Below are 21,207 nucleotides of genomic sequence, written 5' to 3' on the forward strand. Positions count from 1 at the left end.
GGCATGACGTGCTGTGGTATGGAATACCTCCCCGGCTAGCCCGGGTCAGGCGCCCCGTCTCTGCTTCCTCACAGCTTCCCCTCCTCCCTGGCAGAGCATGAGCCTCACAGAGTCCTTGGTCAGGGTAAACATCACTTAGCAACAACCAACAACATCGGCTTCACCAACGCTGTTCTCAAACTAGAAGTCAAAACACAGCACTGCACCAGTTAACACAAAGGAAAAAAACATGACTGCTACTGCTGAACCCAGGACACCAGGTTTGCTCCCTGCCTCGCTTCCTGAAGTCAGTTGTCTCTCTTCTGTCACTGCGTCCCACCAAACAGGAGAATATCCTTTCAAAAAACACCAAACAAAGAGACAAAGAAATGAAACCAAAGATCCCTCAATGTTTTTTTGTTATGGCTGCAGGGACAAAGCGAACCGTTCTCCACTCCCAATGGACACCTGACGAGCGCTGAGCGCTGCCTAGATGGTTTACGTGGCGATGAGCTAAACCTCTCCATTCCTGGGCACGTTTACCTCCCTTTAGCCCTTACCTGCTCTCCTCTGAACAGTCCTTCCAGAACAATTCAAGGGGGAGCTGGGCACTGATCCAGTGGTTCTCTCCCTTCTTTGGGGGCTTCCTGTGTGGCCACAGCTTCTAGTGCCATTTCAGCAGCAGCGGCACGTTCTACGCATGCAGTGTCATAGGGAGCAAGAAGCTCTCCATCACAGCCTTCTGCAGCAGTTAATGCTTCAGCTGCTTCCATCAGAAATGAGGTCTCTGCCTCCACAGGAGTCAGAGGTGCCAGCTCACTTTCCTCAGCGGCAGAAGGGGTGTCGCTCTTCCCACTACTAACCAGGAGCGGCTGACTTCTGAGAGACTGAGGGGTTGACATCTCGCTCTCCACAGGTTCCACTGGCACTATTTCAGCGTTGGGTGGTGAAAGCATCTTATCCAGAACCTCAAGTATGGCTTCAAAACTTAATTCCTCCATCATCTTCTCTTCACCAGAAGCCCCGCCACAGGGCAGGCATTCAGCTGCACAAGGTGGCTGCGCTGGTGGACTCTGGGAGAAACAGAAGACAGGGAACGTTCATACCAAAACCACACAGTGATTGATCAGTCAGGGCTGATGGTATTACTGTTTCTAAGGACTGTGCAGGTGGTTTCTGATTATCAATACACAAGCAGGGCAGGATGAGCAATGCTGGAGCCGTCTGCATCCCCCAACAGAACCTGGGGAAGTGCCTGCCCCTGAGCACACACAAGGTAAACTGATTACTGGCCAGAGCTCAGTGAGATCCACAGGCAAAGCACTGTATTCTGTGCCACCTGCACAGCCCCTGCCACCCTGCTCCCCACCCTGGAGGAATGATCCAGGCTACCCTAACACTTGGAAACATCAAGTCCTTTTGAGCCATTCTGCACAATACTCGTGTTGTCCTGCTCCCTGGGTGCCTCTGGGCTGCTCACCCAGAGGGGACCTTCCAGCAATCTCTGCTCACATGCACCAGCAGCTTTTGACTGGCACTTCCCTGCCTGTGCCTGCATAACCCAAGCAACCACTAAGGAGCAAGTGGTTAACCAGCAAGTTACCAGGACACTTACTGCTTCAGGAACCAGTACATCTCTTCTGACCCCATGGACTCGCTTTTCATCAAGCACCTGAGTTTTACCAGACCCTGTGGGCACTGTATTTCTATCACCTTTCAGTCTAGCCACACCACCACCCCGACAGCTCCTTGGGCACCATTTGCTATCCCAGACACTGATCTCAGCCTTCTGAGATGAGCAGTTATGTGATTGCGACTTCCCGACACTCAGACCGATCCTCATGTCCTGGAGGGAAAAGCAGCTCACAGTGGAAGTGGGAGGACAAAGACGCACTGCCTGAGAAAGAAACACCAGCCTATCAGCGGCAGGCCTGGCTGTTGGCTACTTCTAGCCTTACAGCAACGTGTTATCCTGGCCACAACCTGCCCAGCTTGGGTAAGCTCAGATGAGAAAAGGAAAACATGCAATGAAGACAAAAGGTTGATATTTGTAAGACAAGACACTGGATGATCAGGCTTGCATAGGTCAGCCCTTTTGCAACACACACATCAGAACTTGTTTTGCTTGCCCTCTGGAAGGAAAACAACCAAAAGCATATGCGTGCTGCTGCAATGCAAAAGGAAGCCCTGGCATTTGTACTGAGGTTCTTTTGCTATTTGATAAGCCAGGCCACCCAATCGGGAGCAATTGCCCCCAGAATTCCAGAAAGGAAGTACTGGAGTTTTCTCTGAGGTGAGCCCAATTCCAAAAGTCACCTTAGTTTTTCTCATTCACCCAGTGAAACTCAGAACTGCCGCAAGCTCTCTGGGATGGAAAAGTGGAGCTGGTTCCAGGATTTCCGTAACATTAAAGAATCACCTTTGTGCAGGCAAGGACATTCTTCAGATAAACGGAGACTCATGAACTAAAGCAAATTCTGGTGCAGCCACACATATCACTTTGACAGGAAAAACCTCTCCAGCGATGACACCCACGATGCTGCTGCCCTGACACCTCACCTGCATGGCAGCCTCTGCCCCTGCCACGTTCAGTGCTGCTCTCAAATGGGCATTGGGAAACCCCGTGACTTGCCCTTTCTCCAGCAGATCCATTCCCAAACTTCTCTCCCTCCTGCCACAAGCCCAGAACCCTGCAGTCCACGTGCAGGGGCTCCTCTGCTTCCCCCTGCTCTTCCTGCGCTGCACTCACCTGCACAAAGCCGCAGTGGGTGCACGCTGCAGCCGCAGCGCTGGCGCTGACAGCGAGAGGCTCTCCCTGGGCAGGGGGTGAAGGACACTGCAGCACTGCTGGAGAATTCAGACACAGAGATCAGACTGCCAGAACTGGTGTTCAGTGTGCACAGTGCTACTGCTTACTTGGATTAAACACTGCACTGACCACAGAGTAAACTGCCTGAAATGGGTTAGGACCTCCCCAGTGGTTGGAAGACTGATTTCTTCACCCTAAAACGTATTGGTTCTGACACATGTGCATGCAGATTACAAATATATATACACACTCAGAGAAACTTCATGGTCACGATCTTCTAGAGCTTAAGATCACCTTTTTGATTTGGCCGCCTGACTGCCTCATCGCAACATACCACAGAAAGTGGATTCACACAGGAAGGGCCTGCATGTTCACACTCACAATTAAACACTGATCTTATTCCAAAAAGCAGCCTTGTAGTTGAAGCTGTATTCTGCAGGTATTATTTTTTGGTGACTTGCAAAGATATCTTCAGAGTAAAGGCTTTCTTTGCAGGACAGATAATCTTTACTGATGGGCAGTGTTAGCAAAGGCAAAGGTGTCAATTTCTTTTGAATACGTCTACCAATTGAATCAAGATTCCACACACCTGCTGCATTCACACACTTCTGTCCTACCCTGTGAATTGCAGAGAAGATATTTCTAAGCTCTTCTATCTCTGCTATAGTTAATCTCACCAGAGCCAGAAGAAATGAGCAGCTAAAGCACATTCTGTCACCAGCTGTTATCAAGTAAAAGACAGAGAACAGGGTCTCATTTGAACGCTAAAGAGAGGGGCATGAATGGAAGCTTATGAAATCCTCATTTACTGAACAAACAAAAGATGCAGCCCCTCCCATCAAATAAGATGGATCTGCCTCAATGGAGATTTGGGGTTTGCCAAGAAAGAGACACACTTCTGCCTGTACAAGCTACGGATGGGAAACTTCACCCCCTCTGCAGGACACAACATGGGGGAGGTGAAAAAAACCCCATGCAAGTTAGCCTAACGCTGACTGGCTGTGGCCAATTGGTTTCCTCCTCGCCCTGGAGCCTCCAAGGAGAGGATCTCTGGAAAGTCACCAGGGGACCCTCAAAAGCTGGACCAAGGACAAGAACACAAACCAGAACATCTCTGGCCTTTCGTGGTCTCTCTTCCTTTTCTAGACTTTACGCTTGCTGTCTAATTTCCACCTGAGATACACACATGGGGACAGACACTGGAGAAAAACATTTCCAGCATCACTTGTCAATAACTGCTTGAGCAGCAAGTGCAGAACTTTGGCCATACCCGTTGGATCGGGGGCTTGCGAGCACTGCCCTGGAGACGCGCAGCTGCTGTCTTGCGGGAGGGAAGCGGCCCCAGCTGGAGCCCCTTGCTGAAGCGGCAGAAGCCAGAACACAGTCTGCAGAGTGTACGTGACCTCTGTGGAACACTTGTGCAGGACCGGAAAGGGAGCCCCTGGGCCTGGAATAGCTGGGGAAGCCCGGTGCCCTGGCAGCAGCCCAAAAGAGCCCTGCCATGTTCTGGAAGGGATCGGAGTCTGCTGGAAAGGCTCTGGCACGAAAGCACCGGGGTTCTGGCACAAGGCCGCTTTGTCCGAGTAACCAAAGAAGCTCTCTGGACCACCAGGTTGAGGAGCCTGTCCTCCAGTCACCAGTCCTGCAAAACAAAGGGAAACAAGGGCTAAGGAAAGCAGTTTTCACTGGCGCTGCAAGGCAGGATGAGGAGCCAAGGCTCCACAATGTTCTTTGGGAAGACCACCTTTGCTCCAATGTTCTTCATCCACAAACAGACTTTATTCTTACACCTGAACATACAGTAACATAACACTGCTGTGCCAACACACGCTCGCCTGTGACCATTCAGTCTCCTGAAGCCTCCAGTACCAAGTGATCAGGAGTTAGAAATGTGCTAGAAATCGAAACGGGTGGCACCTGACTGAACCAAGCATGAGGATTTCAGAAAGTGCCGTGAACTACAGCAGACAGTACATTGCAATAAAAGGGGAATCACAAAGCACTGCTTTACCAAACTCCAGCTTTGCTACTAATACTACTAACATTTATGATAATAACCCTGACACTTTAAGGTTAGGGATAAGATTAGGGTTATGAGCCATTAGGGATAGCGTTTGAGGCCATCAGAGTTACGTTTAGGGGTAAGGTTTGGGTAAGGTGTTAGCGTGAGGGTTATGGTTTAGGGTTACGTTTAGCATTAGAGGATATTAGGGTTAGGTTTAGGGATTAATGTTAGCGTCAAGATTAGGGTTAGTGTTATGGGTTAGGTTTAGGGTAAGGGTTACTGCAGGGCTATGGGTTAGGGGTTCCCGTTAGGTTTTGGGTTATAATAACCCATTAGCCCAGGGGGACACCTGACAGAAATCTCGGTGCCGCGTCTCTTTTCCTTTGCACAGAGCTGACGGGATGCTCTGCTTGGCACTGCACATGGGCCACCGCTTCACGCCCATTGAATGACTGCTGAGGCAGCATCTCCACTGCTACTGCCGTGCACGGAGGAGGAACGTTCTTCGGGTTCCACTCACCTGCAGGGTGCCGATTTACAAACCCCACGGTCCCCAGCGCTTCTCACCACCACGCTGGGGCCCACCCCAGCTCACCGGGCCTGGCACCTCGCCGAGCCTCGGGGGCGGCAGCAGCGGGTCCCCGTGCAGCGCCGTGCCGAGCAGGCGCTGAGAGGGCTGGTGCGGGCGGCTGGGCACCTGCAGGCCGGCTGCCAGCTTCTCTTTGGCTCTCGTCAGGCGCTTCAGGTGGACGAGGAGGTCGGGGCGGTCGCGGCTGAAATGGGGGCTGTGGAAGTGGAGCAGGGGCCCGGCCGAGCTGCCGGCATCGCCCCCCGGCAGGCCCTGCGGGGGCCCCGGCCCCAGCTTGCGGAAGCCGTACAGGTTGAGCTGCCGGATGAAGCTGGGGAAGTTCCTGGTCTTGAAGAAGGCGGCGGCCAGCGCCGCCCCCTCGCCGGCCGGCCCTGCGCCCGGCAGCTCCCGCTCGAAGAGCCGCCGGTCGATGAGCAGCCCCTCGCCACGGGCATCGCAGCGCCCGGAGCCGCAGCGCGGGCTGTTCACCAGCTGCCACAGCTTGCCCGGGAAGCGCTTGGGGTCGACAGCGCCGGGCAGCCGCTGCCCCTCCATGGCTCTCCCCGCCAACGGACGCTCGGGCCACTCGCCCTGCACCGGCCGCCGCGCGAGGGCCGGCCCCAACGGCCCGCGCTGGGGGAGCGGCACCGGCCCGCGCGCCGCCGGGCACGGGAGCGGCTTCAGCCTGCGCTGCCCGCCGAGGCCGGCCCGGCCTCTCGAGCCCCTCGGCACAGCCGCACCCGCAGCGCCGCCACAGCCCGCCGGCGCCAGTCCCGGCCGCTGCCTCGGCGGCTCCCCGCTTCCCTCAGCTCCGCCGGTGCCTTCAGCGGGCCCAGGTCCCGACGGCCCCTGAGCGCTGCCGTCCCTTCAGCCGCTTCCCGTGTCCCCAGCCCCGACGTCGCCTCAACGCCGTTCGTTACGGAGGCTCCAGCGTCACACTGCTCAAGCCCCGTGAGCTCCATCCCTCTGCCCCGGGAAACCGGGAAGGGCAGACCCTGCTGCTGCCAACGGCACAAACCAGGGCAGGACGCGCAGAGCGGCCACCGCCTCCAGCGCTCTCGCGCCACGAAAACCAACTCCGCCGGCAACGTGAATTTTCTCTGCTCCTCTCTTCAGCGCTTTGCTCAGCGCAGCCTTCTAAACCAGTAAATAGCTTCTCATGACAGAGACCGTCAAACTGAAAGGGAGTTATTCCAGCTCCGCACTGGTGTAAAACACCAGCAGGTGTCCCGTGCCACGGGAGCGGCTGCCGAGGCGGGAGCCGGTGTAGGCAGCCGTCCTCTGGGCTGTCTGGGACCGAGAATGGGAAAAGAAATGCTGGTCTGGCCATTCCGCCGGCACCACACTGGTTCCTAGGTCTGTGCTCACCCGGCGGAGCAGGCGGCCCGCGCCCCAAAGGCGGCTCCTGGGGTTTTAACCGCTCCAGTTCCTCCCGACAAGGTGCCAAAGGGGCGGTCGCCTTCGTGTCTGTCTGGGCTCGTAAGGGTTGCTCCCGCGATTCCACCCGTTCCCGGCTGTGCTCGGTGGGTCTGTCCGTGCCACCTCGCTGGGCTACCCCTAGTAAAGGTGCGGCCTCGGCGTTTCATCACCCGCACTCAATTGTAAGCCGCCGCGGCGCCGTCGGTGTTTTCAGCGGCCAGACAGGTCAATTGCCGGGAGAACGGGCACGGGTGATAACGCCTCTTCCCCAGATCCATCACCCCCCTGTCAGTTCCCTGTTGTGCGGCAGCCGCCGAGGGGAATTGTCCTGCGTTAGTGACCTGCGAGCGTGGCACAAGGATGGACACTTCTGGTAATGGAATTGGGTTTGGTCCCGATTCCCGAGTCCACTCTACAATTGCAGTCAGCATCGATAAGGGCCATTCTCCATCGCCTCGTCCAGCAAAACAAAGTGTTCCACGGGGGAGTTCCCACGTCCTGCCGTAGAGCAGATCAAACCCCAGGGTGCTCCTATGAGCAGCACAACCGGTACTTGAACACCAGTTAGTTTCTGCTCCCCGGGAGCCATAAGGCAACTTCTGCAGTGGGACACTCTTGGATCGTTCCCTCAGTTCCCCGAACGTTCCTTTTACGGTGAACTGGCTTTCTATCTAGATCGTTTGGTCGTCGATTAGTAATTCCCGACGTCTACGCCCCTGCGTCATTTAGGAAGTCTGCAGACGATCTCCTGGGTCCTGTCGGCATGGAGATCACGGGCTCCTGATGTTTAGCAAAGAGCCGTTGCATTGCGCACCCTGCCGGGCAGGGCGGCTCACTGCCCGCCCCGGGGATGCCCCTTTTTGGTCGCGGTATTAGCGAAGTCAAATAAAGCCCGTTCTGGGGCTGAGGGCACGGATTTAGAATGAACGATTTGCTTTCTTTTGGGCGCGTGGGGGACGTGTGTGGATCTGACGTTTTCGTAGCCGCCGGAGCTCCTCTGGCCGGATCGATCGCGGCGAGCACTGGTGCTCTCTCCTCCATTGCTGCCTGCTGGCTGCCATTCCCATGGATACAGCGAGATCCCCGAACTCTGCAGGTTAATCCCAAGAGGGTCCCCTCACTCCTGCGGGTCTGTACTACTGCCCCAGGAAGCGGCTCGTATGGTCAATGGAGAGTTGTGGTCGCCCGCTGGGGTGGTTCAAAATGCTCTGGGACGCCAATAATCTCCCGCTTCTGCTCCCCTCGGGAACATTTGGTCTCCTCCTGGGAGGGACACTTGCCACGCACACTCCGACTTGGATTCCACTCGCCATCTGCAATATTTGTCCTGCAAATTTGACGCTTCAGCAGGAGCCCCTGGGATGGCGCGTGCAGCAGTACGGGCATCATCGCCTCCTCCTTTGTGGTTTCAGGTTTAATCCAGGGCCGCATAGGTACGGGTTCTGGGGCAAGATCACAACCAAAACCTTCATCCAGTTCCTCATTACCATCACGGTGCCGGGTATCTCCAGCCCATATTGCGGGCTCCGCACAACCGATTCATTGCCGGATCTGTTCCGCTGAACCCGACCGCAGCACTTGGCTCCCCACATCCAATTGTTCCTGCTGAAAACCTGGCTCGGGTTGCAGCATTCTCAGGTTGTTGTTTCACTCCTGAGGTCACCAGCTCGTGCCCTCAAGTTTCCTCCGTTTTCTTCTGAAGTCAGGAGTCAGCCAAGTTTTCAACACTTGGTTTCCCGATTCCAAGGCAAGAGATTCTCCATCGACAGTTGTTTCGGGGGCAGGGACTATCTGATTGCCTTTTGCGCGCAAGAGAAACGACCCTAGCACTGCACTATTCCTTTACCTTTCCCGTTTTACCTTTCCGCTGACTGCGAAACCGCTGTATCCGCTCCACCACTTTATCGCCACCTCTCCAGCATTTTGGGGCCCCTTCTATTCCCGCCGGGGATGGCGCACACGCCCAACCCCGCAGCAGTTTCTCCCTGGCAATCCCGCGGGCGGCTACACCGACGTTTTCTGTTGCCTTCAGAGGTTCCACATTTGGCACAAAATCCCCGCTGGGATCCAGCCAGAGCGCTGAGATCAGAGGCGGGGGCCGGACTGTGGGCTCCGCGCTGCGGGCTCCGCGGAGGCCGCTTCTCAGCCGGGTGGGGCAGCGGCCGCGCTCTCCTACCTGGGGCACACAGAGAGGGTGGAGCCTGAACCTAGTGCCTGACCATGTATTATGGCAGGGGGATCATTAAAGTCTCCTGTCAATCGCAAAAAATTCATAACAGATACAGCTTTCTGTGTCCTTGCTACCGGTGTAAGTCCTTCTTCCCCCGTTTTTTGTTTTTCCAATAGTTGTTTCAAAGTTTGATGTGTTCGTTCAATAATAGCTTGTCCTCCAGGAGAATAGTGTCAGTAGTAACATATTTCAGTTTCCCAAAAGAGGGTACATGAGTCACATCCATTTGCCAAAGCTGAAGAGGCTGGAGGCCTCAAGGGTTGACTTCAAGGCCTCTACCTACTGCTTGGCCTTGACAATCGTGACAAGATTAGTGATTTTTGTCATGATGTGATCTAAGGCCTCATACTGAGCTTTTGATAGAACTCTTTTTTGTTCTGCCTTTGACTCACCCTTTAAAAGGGGCATTGAGATCGGTCAGATCATCATTTGAGATTTGAGCTATTTTCAGGGATGTTGACCGGAGGAGCATGTGTTTGCACCGTGATCCCAATGTTTCCAGTGTAGTCAGCATCAATTACACCGGGTAATACAAAGATTCCTTTCCTTGATGTTGATGATCGTCCCAGTAGCAAAGCACCGTAACCCATGACCAAGAAGTCCATTTAATTGAGATGGAATACAGTGAACAGAAGTATCAGTTATGGTAAAATCTATTGCTGTTGCCACGTCCACTCCGGCACTCCCTATGGTGGCGGAGGGGATGCAGTCCAGACACCCTGATTTTGTGTCGTCGCGCGGGGTGGCATCGCACTCACATTCAAATTTCCCAACGGGGTTCTGTCTTTTTTAAACTTTGAACGACATTCAATTGTCTTGTGGCCAAATTTGTCACATTCAATACATTTGTCTGCAAAATCAGTAACACCACACTGAGGGGGGCGGGTTGCTGACCTGATTTTCTTTACAGTACGCTGCTTTTTAAAATGCCCCATCCGTCCACAGTTATAATATCTCATACCTTTAGTACCCCCACGATCACCCTGACCTTGTTGTAGAAGGGGTTTAACAGCAGCGGCGAAGGCAGTAGCCATGTATCGAGCCTTTTCCTCTGCTGTGCCCACTTTAGAACATGCATCCATCATTTCTTGAAGACCAGCAGATTTTTGCAAAACCTGCAAAATACGCTTACAAGCTGGATTAGCATTTTCCATAGCCAGAGACATAAGCATCTTTAGCATTAGACGCCAGATCAATATTCTTTTCAATAGCCTCTGTCAATCTGTCAATAAATTGCATATAGGGCTCAGTAGGTCCCTGCTTTACTGATGTGTATGAAGGTTTAGGCTTTCCTGCTTCCGTCACAGCTTTCAGAGCAGCTAAAGCCAATTGCTGTGCTTGCTGTAAAACTTCAATTTTCATATGAGCTTGTACTCCATCAGGGTGAAATTGTCCCTTTCCCAATAACATTTCAGATGAAACACCGTGCAAAGGGTGATGAGGATTACACTCTGAATTCTCATCTGCACCCCTTGCAGCAAGCTCCTCAAACCCACTTTTAAAATGTAGGAGCTGTGAAGGAGTTAATAAAATTGCAGCCACTCTGAGACAATCATTTGGAGTTAGAACATTACTAGAAAAGAAAGCAGATAACATTTTCTGTGTATATGAGGAAGACAACCCATACTGAGTAATTGCTCCCTTAATTTCTTTCATGGCTTTCCAGTCCATAGGAGTCCAGACAGACTGTCCCTGAGAATTTATAATAACAGGGAATGCAGCGGGAACATCTATCGGTAAAATAGTACCGTCTATAATTGCATCCTAAATGCAGCCTCGCCATCTCATGGCACTCGGATTAGCTTTATTAGATGTAGGAGTCGGTGGTAACGGCACATCACACGGACTGATCTTTTTTTTCCGTTTTTTCTGGGGTTTGCTCCCTCTCCTCCCCCAATTTGTCCAGATGGTTCCGCAAGTCCTGCAATTGCTTATCTAAGGATTTTGTCCATTGCCCCCAGTTCCACTCATTTTGCAGCTCCAGTGGGAGCGATGCAAGCAGTGATGCATGTGGCGGAGGTGGGTATTTATTCGGAGTTACACTCTCTTCCTCAGGAGACTCCCACCCTGGCAAAAATTCTTGGAGATTAAGTTTAGGGGCAGTAGCAGCATGAAAAGGGTTAACATCAGTTTGTTTTGGTTGCTCAGTAGCCGCTACTGGCTCCCGAGTATCAGCTGGAACTACCGCTGGTAAAGGCATTCTCGACACAGGATAGGGGAAAGGCACAGGGTCCTCAAACATTCGTACCGTACTGCGCGCTGGTTTTTGACCAGAATATCTTATGCTCAAAACAGACGACACTACCATGGCTGTAGCACCGGGTGCTGAATCTAATGTAGGTGCCGAGCCCTGCTGTTGTGAAGGCGAGTCAGAGAGAGCTGTAAAAACGGATTTTGCCGCCTGTTTCTCAGCCTTCATTGCGGCTAGAGTCCCTTTTAGTAGTAACCAGGGGGCAGAAAGAGACTTCGCCTCCTTAAACCGAAAAGTAACTTGATCCCACAGGCATGCCCCAATTTTTTTCCAAGTCCCGAGATCAAAAGCTTCATTAACCCCCTGGATCAGCTCTTTTTCTTTACCCAGAGCAACAATCTTTTTAACAGATTATCGTCATATTCTATCCCTCTCACTGAGAGGATATGCTGGAAGAGCTTAAGGATAACCATTTTTTTTTTTTCCCCATCCTAACCGTCTTCCAGACCCCGTTGGCTGTTACTTTATTTGCACTGCACAGTGTCTTCCGGGCTCACTAGGTTCCGTTCCGAGGCGTCTACCTCCCGATCCTGGTCCTGCCGGATTGAACCCAGCTGACATCCCTGAGGCTCCGCGGTTTCCACTTTCTTCGGTGCCACGCACTTTAATTCCTTCAGTTTCAATATGAAAAATATGGGGGGTCCCTGTTCGGGTACCAATTGCCGCAGAATATATAAGGACTCAGTCAGAGATCAATATGATCAGACAAAAAGCCGTTTATTACAAAGCCTTAACCCCTTAAATACTATTTCTTACATGCACTTACAGTGATTTGGCATATTATGATTGGATACATGTCTTGAAGACCCTTTGCAACTAGCATATAATTGTTTAAGCACAGGTGTGGGAACTTGACCTCGAAAGCTTGCCAACAGTCCACAGTTCTCATTACCTCAGTGAATTCCATCTTCTTCTTATCTTGCTTGCTTAAGCTTCCTTGGGCCTCTCATGGCCTTGCTGTATCTTTCAGGATTATTCAGAGTTTATGTACCAATTATCCATTCTCCTGTGAGAACACTGTCTCCACAGTGGGATGATGCTCATCTATGGGACACCCCATAGGGTCCCTTGTGCCTGCATCACCCAGTGGGGCGGGATGATGCTCGCCCTTCATCCCTAACCATCCAGTGTTGGGCTTCTGCTTCCAGAGGGACCTGTGGTACCCGTCCCATGGCTGATTCCTATGGGATGTCACACATCGTCGGAGGCGTGGATGTGCAGCAGGGCGCCTGGCCATGGATGGTCAGCATGCAGTTCCCCACGGCCACCGGCTTCTCGCACATCTGCGGGGGGTCCCTCATCACCCTGCAATGGGTCCTCACGGCTGCTCACTGCTTCATCGGGCAAAAGTAAAGGGGAGAAGGGATTCCAGCCATAGGGAATAGCCAAGGAGCAGCTCCCATCCTGTCCCCTTCCCCATCCTGGATGCACTGGGAAGAGCGCTCAGGAGAAGGCTGCTTCCAGCTTGACAGTCCTTGAGCCTAAGGCGTGCTGGGGCAGTGCTTTCCTTTGGGCAGCAGCAGGAATGTGGCTCCTTCCCACCCCTCCATAGAATGGGATGGGATGGGATGGAATGGAATGGATCATGGAATGGGTTGGGTGGGAAAGGAGCTTGGGATCATCCAGTTCCAAGCCCTTGCTTGGAAGGCAGGGATGCCTTCCATAGAGCAGCTTGCTCCAAGCTGACCTTGAGCACTGCCAGTGATGGAGCATCCAAACCTTCTCCATCCATCCCATCCCAGTGCCCCAGCGCCCTCATAGGGAATGCCTTCCTTATCTCCAACCTGCATTTCCCAGTCAGAACCCATCACCCCTTGTCCTATGGCTCCAATCCCTGCTCTTCCAGCTTCACCATGGATTGGTTCGTGATGGTCGGAATCACGGACCTGGCTTGGGCCAATTCCGAGACCCAGAAACGTTGGATCCAGAGGGTCGTGGTCCGTGAATATTACACCAATGTCTCTGATGGCTTCAACATTGCCTTGGTGGAGCTGGACCAGCCGGTGCAGTGTGGGTACCACGTGCAGCTCGCCTGCCTGCCCGATGCGGCACTCAGGGTATCCCAGGTCTCCGAGTGCTTCATCAGCGGATGGGGTGCGAAGGAGGCCAGAAGTGAGTGCCTGACGGCCCCGTTGGCCTTGGGATGCCGGGTCATGGATTCATGGAATAGGATGGAAGGGAGGGTAAAGCTCATCCAGGTCTACTGGATGTTGCTCCGACTGGGGATGGAGCATCTCAGCCTTCTCCATCCAACCCATCCCAGTCTCCCACCACTTCCTTCTCTCCAACTTGAACATCCCTGGTTCAGTTGGAACCCATCACCCCTTGTCCCATCGCTGAAGGTCCCTCCATGTCCTCCTTATGTTGAGGATGCAGAGCAAAGGGGATGCAACCCATGCCATGAGGCGGTGTTAATGGCTCCCATTGATCTTCTCAGCCCCAAATACCCCCATATCCGTCCCTTCTCCCCACAGTCCTGACCCTCTTTGTGTCCCCACAGCAGGGGCATCGTCCCCATCTGCCCTGCAGGAGGCCACGGTCCGCCTCATCGATGCCAAGCTCTGCAACAGCAGCCTATGGTACCGAGGGGCCATCAAGAGCCACAACCTGTGTGCTGGGTACCCGCAGGGTGGCATCGACACCTGCCAGGTAGGGATGTGCCACTGGGGCTCCCTTCTCCTCTCCCATCTGCAGGGCCTTGCTCTGCATCCCCTTTATCCCAGCTTTGGAAACACATCCAGCTCCTGCTCCATCATCCCTGCGCAGGGACCATAGAGGTTGGACCTTTGAGAGCATTGAGATTCCACCACTAAACCATGCCATGAGCATGGATTCATGGAATGAGTTAGGTTGGGAAGGAGCTTAAAGCATCCAGTTCTAAGCAAGGGGCAAGGATGCCTTCCATTAGACCAGGTTGCTCCAAGCCCCATCTATCCTTCTCCATCCTACCCATCCCAGTGTCCCACCACCCTCATAGGGAATAACTTCTTATCTCCAACCCAAGTCCCCCATTCCAGTGGGAACCCATCACCCCTCGTCTTATGGCTCCAATCCATGCTGAAGGTCCCTCTCCACACCCAAATGATGGAGAACCCTTCCATCCCCATAGGGTGACAGCGGTGGTCCCCTCCGGCATTGCCATGGCGACCCATCCCAATCCTCTTCCTCTCCCGTTCTCCTTCATAGGGTGACAGCAGTGGTCCCCTCAGGCGTTGCCATGGCCACCCATCCCCACCCTCATCCTCTCCCCTTCTCCTCCGTAGGGTGACAGCGGTGGTCCCCTCAGCCATTGCCATGGCCACCCATCCCCATCCTCATCCCTTCTCTGTTTCTCCTCCATAGGGTGACAGTGGCGGTGCCCTCATGTGCCGGGACAACCATGCCAACTTTTTCTGGGTTGTGGGGCTGACGAGCTGGGGCCGTGGCTGCGCCAGGGCCAAGCAATCGGGGGTCTACACCTCAACAAGGCACTTCCATGAGTGGATCCTCTACCATGTGGGGATGTTCCACTCCGCGGGAGCCTCCGTGATGCCCCCGGCATGGAGCCACCAGCACGTCTCGCATACACCCATCCAGCAGACGATGCCGGCTCCAACGGCCTCGAGCACCAGTGACATCTGCTCCTTCCCATACCGGGTGCTCGTGGAATTTGTCAGTCGCGTGCAGGAGTTGCTGCAGGCTCTAAGGGGGAAGAAGACTTGGGGAGCGGCATCGCTTGAAGTTGGCTTGAGCTTCAATAAAGTTGCCTTATTTTCCCATAGAGAGGATGCTTTGCATGCCTACCTCTTCTGGTCCATGCGCAGGAATGGGGATGAGGGATGGAGGGCAAGGAACAGTGGGAAGCGGGAGCTGGGAATCAGGGAATCAACCAGTTTGTGAAAGACTTTCAGGAGCATCAAGTCCAGTCATTGCCCCACCATTAAAGCATGGCATGAAGAGGGGGGGTCCCCATAGGGTGGTGGGTGTCCCTATACTGGTGGAGGGGTCCCCTCTTATTTGCACCTTGTTTTGGCGTCGCTGATGGTCCCCCGAGACGTCGAAGGCGAACTCATCCGGGAAGGCAAAGTCCCCGAGCTGGGAATCCAGGGCCTGTGCCAGTGCATCCGGATCCGGAGCATCCCGGCCCAGCTCCACCATGGTGGCAGCTGCAGGGATACAGGGATGACAGTGGGGAGATGGGGGTACCAAAGGGGTTCAATGGGGGGAATGCCAGCATCCACTGGGGGGCATTCCATGGAGAGGGTGCTATGGAGGGGTCCAAGCACCCATTGGGGGGGGGTCCTATAGAAGTGTCCCATGGGGGGGCATTCCATTGGGGGCCCATGGGGGATGCCAACACCAATTAGGGGAAGTCCCATGGGGGGATCTCATGGGGGGGGGTGTCCCTACAACTATTGGGTGGGTCTAATGAGCAGTCCCAGCACCCATTGCGGGGGTTCTCATGGGGGGATGGGGTCCATTAGAGCTGTTCCAGCATCCATTAGGGAAGGTCTTATGGGGGGGCCTCATGTAGGAGTCCCAGCACCCATGGAGTGGATTCCATGAGGGGGGTCCCAGCATCCATTAAGGGAGGTCCCATGGGGGAGGTCCAAGCACCCATAATGGGAGGTCCCATAGAGGGGTCCCATGGGGGGGGCCCAGTACCCACTGGGGGGGGTCCTATGGGAGAGACCATGGGAGGGGGTCACAGCACCCATTGGGAGGGGTCCCAACACCCATTGGGGGGGTCACATGGGGAGGTCCCAGCGCACATTGGTGGGGGTCCAATAGGGAGGTTCCATGGGCCGGTCCCAGCACCCATTTAGAGGGGGGCTCATGAGGGGGTCCCAGCACCCACTGTGGGGTTCCCAGCACTCATCGGGGGGTCTCATGGGGGGGATCCCATGAAAGGAGTCCCAGCAGCCATTATGGGAGGTCTTATGTGGGAGCCTCATGGGGGTGGGTGTCAGCACCCTTTGGGGGGGTTCCATGGAGGGTGTCCCATGGGGGAAACCAGCACCCATTGAGGGGTTCCACGGGGGTGGTTCCATAGATTGGTCCCATGGGGGTTCCTAGCACCCATGGGTGCTATGGGGGAGGCCAGATGTGCGTCTCTGTTACCATCCACTCCCGTTCCTTCTTCTGCGTTGTTACACTCCCATTCCTTCTTTCTCTTTGTTAATCAAGTCTTCCCTTTGGTTGTTTTTTACAATGTGATTTCCAGTTCCTATCCAAAAATGTCCTCCGTCTATACGATTGCTGGAGTATAGTACAGCTGCTGAGACTGCATTTTGGTACTTCCTGGCTATGTTGAGGAGTTTCTCAGAAAAATATAAGCCAAAAGAGACATAACACAACCCACTGGGAAAGCAGGAGTGTTGGTGGCAGTAGGCCAGGAGGCCCCTCTGAACAAGTCCCTCTGGTCCCTGAAAGCAGAGGTGTGGGATGTGCTCATGATGCCTTCACTGCTGCCATTGTCAGGGTTTTCTGATGTCCTCAAAGTAAGCACTGTGAAAGGCTAACCCAGGACTATGGTTTTCCTGAGTCTCTAAGGCTTTAGTCTGAGAAGTTTCCCTTGAAAAGTGATCGCAGTCTCTGTGTTTTGAGTCTTGTGCTTGGAGGAAGCATTTGCAGCAGTGTCACTGAGGAGTAGTCATGAGCACTGTCAAGAAGCTGTTGAAGACCGATGACATTTCAGTCCAAAAATTTACTCTGTGGATTTGAAGAAATCACAGCGAATGTTAGTGAAACTGGTTTTGCCAGGTTGTGTGGTTTGTTACCAGTGCACCGTAGAACAGACCTTAGTGAAAACAATTTAACCTTGTAAAATGTGAGGCAGTTGAGCTAACCCCAGTTTTAAAGGGAACTTGTATGTGCAGTGAAATTCCAGAAGCTGTCAAGTGTGAGGATCTGGGGTGCAAACTCCTCAGACTGTCCCTTCTTTACATCACAGGAGGTTTGTCAGGGGTAGGAGCAGATGCTATTATTATCATTCTGTTTCCTGACCAGTTGCTTTCGGGTTTCAGCCGTAAAAAGCTTTTGGTTGATTTTGGTGCCTCCTTCTGACCAGCTAGAAACAGGCAGCTTTCACAGTGTAGCGTTTGCCGATAATGATTTTGCACGCAGTGCACACACAGTGTGTTCAGTGCGAGCAGAGGAGCCACAGTTTTTGCAGGGGCATTTTACAGACCTCACTTCTCGGAAGCAGGACTACAGATGCCTGTAACAGTGCCTGGGTTGTTTCAGCTTAAAACCGTGCTGTGAAAACACCTTCTCAAAAGTTAGCATTCTTTAGCTCACATACTTCTTTAGACCAAATCTTCTGGTTTTGGAGATGTCTTGGCATGAAACACCCAGGATCTGCTTGGGATTTGTTTGGTTGGTTTTCTTGTTTTGTTTTGTTTTGTGCTTGCAGTGTCACCAATCACAATAGTAGAATTTAAATATCAATATGTGCTGTCAGGTTTTGAAAGGTAGGATGTACAAGCACCCATAACCCTGATGTTACTTGTCTTATATCCACTTCCATAGGAACAAGATCACTCTGTTTCACTTCAACATTCTGAAATGTGCCAGCCCTGTAGTGTTAATAAACGTACAGTGCCCTACAACGCAGGTGAGTGAAGTACCGAGATAATGCATTCTCCCTGCATCTTAGTCATGGTGCTTAAGAAATAGACATAACTTTTGTTTGATTTAAAAATTCATATCCGTCAAAAGGTAACATGGCTGGGTTTATAGACCACCTGTAGCACACGGTCCCTGTAGCCTGTGGTGGTCAGAAGAAATACACAGAAATGCACAAGATTGAGTGTTTTGGATAAGAGCTGACAAAAAAAACCCAAAACAGTCTGTTTAGCTGAATGCAGCAATTTGTAACTTATGAGTTCATCACAAGCAGATGTTGAGTAGTAATCAGTGCATGCAGAAAATACTTCTGATCAACATCTAGGGCTTTCCAAAGTAGACGTGTTCAAGAAGATGTGCATACCCCCAGTGACAGGAGTATTTGGGTATGATTACTGCCTGCGGCACTTTGCAAGTGAAGATCTCGAAGGCTTGTTCTTGCCATGTTCCACAATTCGCAGTCCTTTGGCTGTGCTGCAGCATCCCATGTAGCTGTGAAATAAACCCAGTCACTGAGTATGTGTGGGTTAACATCATCCTGCTGATGTTTTTCCATGAGACCATTTCACTGACCTGCTTTGTTGAACAATTGCACAGTTATACTCATCTGTTCCATCTTCTGAGGCAACAACCTATGACATGGAGAGGTCAGAGGACTTCGGTGAAGGGCTGCTCTGATCCAACTTTGCTGCCAGAGTAATTGTACTGTGTAACTAAACTGCAGGTGACCAAGTATGGTCTTGGCCATGTTGATAATATTCAGTGAGGTCCGGTATTAATCTGGATGAGGGTTGTTACATGGTCACCAATTTTCTGATTCCAAATGTTAATTGTCTTTATTTGACTGTCATTTAAAAATGCTTCCCATTCCAGCTTGTCCTTACTCCTGATCCCTGGCCTTGATAGATGTTTCTGGCCTATCAGTTAGTGTGACCATATGGACTATTTGACACAGCTGAAGAGATGGAAATCTCCAGCAGGGAAGAGCAAGAACCCTCTTAACAATGACCAGCTGCTGTTGGAATGGAAACTGTCTCTGTCAGCAACAGGTTTGTTCCAGGAATCCCTGTCTGCTCGCATGCAAACACTGACACCGTTACCCTGCAGTCTTTAGACTCTGTTACTGGAACTTCCAGCCTGTTTCAGAAATCCTGAGGTCATTGTGTGCGATGTGACTGGGGCTGTGGGCAAGTTGGCAGTGGTCACGAATCAAGTAAGGTGAAATACTTTTTGAAGGAGAGTTTGGGGCAGCAGAGCAGTTATTTTGTTTGTTTCCAAATGTACAACATCTCCAAAGCACAGAATGGTTTTGGCTGTTTGCTCCTGCAGATGGTTAATTCTCTGGTCTCTTGTGAAAAGCTCTTTTGATAATTCCTCTTTTGAGCTGCAAACAAGGTCTTTCATTCCTGTCCCGTTCCTATCAAACAGGAGGAGGGAAAAAAACAAGAACTGGTGTGGGAAGGGCTTCAGTTCTTGAGTAAGACACTGGATTTGCAAACTGTTATTACAGTTCACTGCATCCATAGACAGCGTGTTTCATTGCCTGTTTCACAGGTGGGAAGCCAAGGTCAGAGTAAAGTATATACTTGTTAGTTACCTCTTGTCCCAGCAAGACAAAACTTCTTTGTTCCTTGGCCTGTGGGTAGTGAGCCGGACTGTAACACCCATGTAGAATGACCTCTTGCAGCATCTGCCCTGTTCTGAGGATTAGTACAAGATCTTTTGGCAAAAGTCCCTCAGGTGAATCATGTATGATGGAATCCCTCGAGGTGAACCACAGCTTCGTGCATGATGTCCTCTGGTGCTTGGATAGCAGAGCTTTGCAAAGCGTGTTTGGTTAGCACAGCTCTGAAAACAGTGAACAGCCTTCTGGAAAAGGCTGAAACTTGCTAAACAGATGGACTTCAGACTACGTGGGAGTGTTCAGGAGCACTAGGGAGTCAGACCGGCTGTACACTTGCATGGTTCCAGAGCCCAGCAGAGCCTTCGGGGCCAATGGGACAGCTGCTTCTCCATTCCATGAATCCTAACTTCTGAGTGGATGCTTCCGCCAAACCCCAGTCCTTGCCTGATTTCTCACATAGATCTGGTTTATAATGGCTGTACTTGAAGTGCTCAGAACTTCATTGCTGGCATGTGCACCCTTCCTGCTTTGTAACCAGGGAACATTCATCATTAGTCAGTAGTAAAGTCACTTCTGAGTGATTGACACAAAACCGTGGAGCTGTGTTTGACTGAAGAGACTGCGTAGAAAGGTTGAAGAACTTCAGCTGCACGAGACCTTTTCCAAATAAAGTTTTCCTTACAAATGTGCTAGAAGGACATGAGGTGTGCACTGTGAGAGCAGCGACTGCACCGCCTCACTCAGGACACAGCTGCTGAGGGAGCAGAGGAGGACCGAGCAGATGGTTTTTACTGCTGTTAAAAAAAAAGTGAGGTTTGTTTTTCCCCAGCAGCCTGGGAGCTCTGCAGATCCACCGGGATGTGTGGAGCTGACAGGGATACAGGCGGTGCTCGATGTGCCAGGGAAGGGGAGAGACTTGGAAGGTATTTACCAAAGAGTTTGAGAAGTACTCACCTAGGAAATCACGAGTGCATTGCGTCCCTTTCCAAATGCTGCAGTGAGCATCATTGAAGGCAATTCCATAAAATGGGGCACTTTTACAAGTGGCCTTTTTTGTTGCTTTTTGATTGCACTGATTTTCCTTACCCTTCTCTACCCCCAATGTGTCTTCTTTTCTTACAGCTTGTGTCTCACAGTGCCCAGGCAGGTTTGTGACCTACATTGATGATCAGGCTTCTACAGCTACAAACCCGATCAGTGGAATTACTTGAAGCAGTTCTGCAGACCTGGTTTTAAGAGTTCTCACAAGGTCTGTGTGTATCAGGAGGAGATGGAATACTTTTTTTTTCTTCACGCAATGTGTAATACACATGATTTTACTGAGCTACAGCAAAGCTTTGAATTATTCTGATTTCACCGTATAAGGAGTTGTTCCATACATACGCTTTGACAGTAATTTGGTCAGGGATGAAGGTCTTGTATGCACATCAGATCCCTAACTCTTTCGGTGATTACTGTTTCCTTAAAGAGTATCTGCAGCTACCCATGTGATGTACTGTGAGAAGTATCCTTTAGTACTTAAGTACTCTGCAGCAGTCGAGCAGAGTGTCTCAAACCAGTTCTTAAGGCTCCTGTTATGTAGAGCTCCTCAGTAATGTAGCTAGGAAAAAAAGTCTGTCTTTTGTGGAACTGATTTTGGACTCAAATGTACTGTCTTATTTCTCCCATCTCTAAACCGCCTTGCACTAAAGCTGTGTTAGTTGTGTTAAATTCTTA

At 52.0% G+C, this 21,207-nt stretch overlaps 1 protein-coding gene across 1 annotated transcript; it reads right to left on the reverse strand.

Moving 5' to 3' along the window:
* Positions 1-399: 399 nt before the first annotated feature.
* On the reverse strand, positions 400-6,039 carry LOC133263075 (heat shock factor protein 5-like). The gene is given in 5 exon segments (XM_061442713.1): positions 400-405; positions 540-1,052; positions 2,729-2,826; positions 4,059-4,430; positions 5,379-6,039. Coding segments are annotated over 5 exon segments (1,527 nt in total). The 5' UTR covers positions 5,917-6,039.
* Between the last annotated feature and the right edge of the window lie 15,168 nt (positions 6,040-21,207).

Source organism: Pezoporus flaviventris, unplaced genomic scaffold (genome assembly GCF_033815535.1).
Source record: "Pezoporus flaviventris isolate CSIRO_AGI_PZ_B2104156 unplaced genomic scaffold, CSIRO_AGI_Pfla_v1 ptg000244l, whole genome shotgun sequence".
Classification (NCBI taxonomy): domain Eukaryota; kingdom Metazoa; phylum Chordata; class Aves; order Psittaciformes; family Psittacidae; genus Pezoporus; species Pezoporus flaviventris.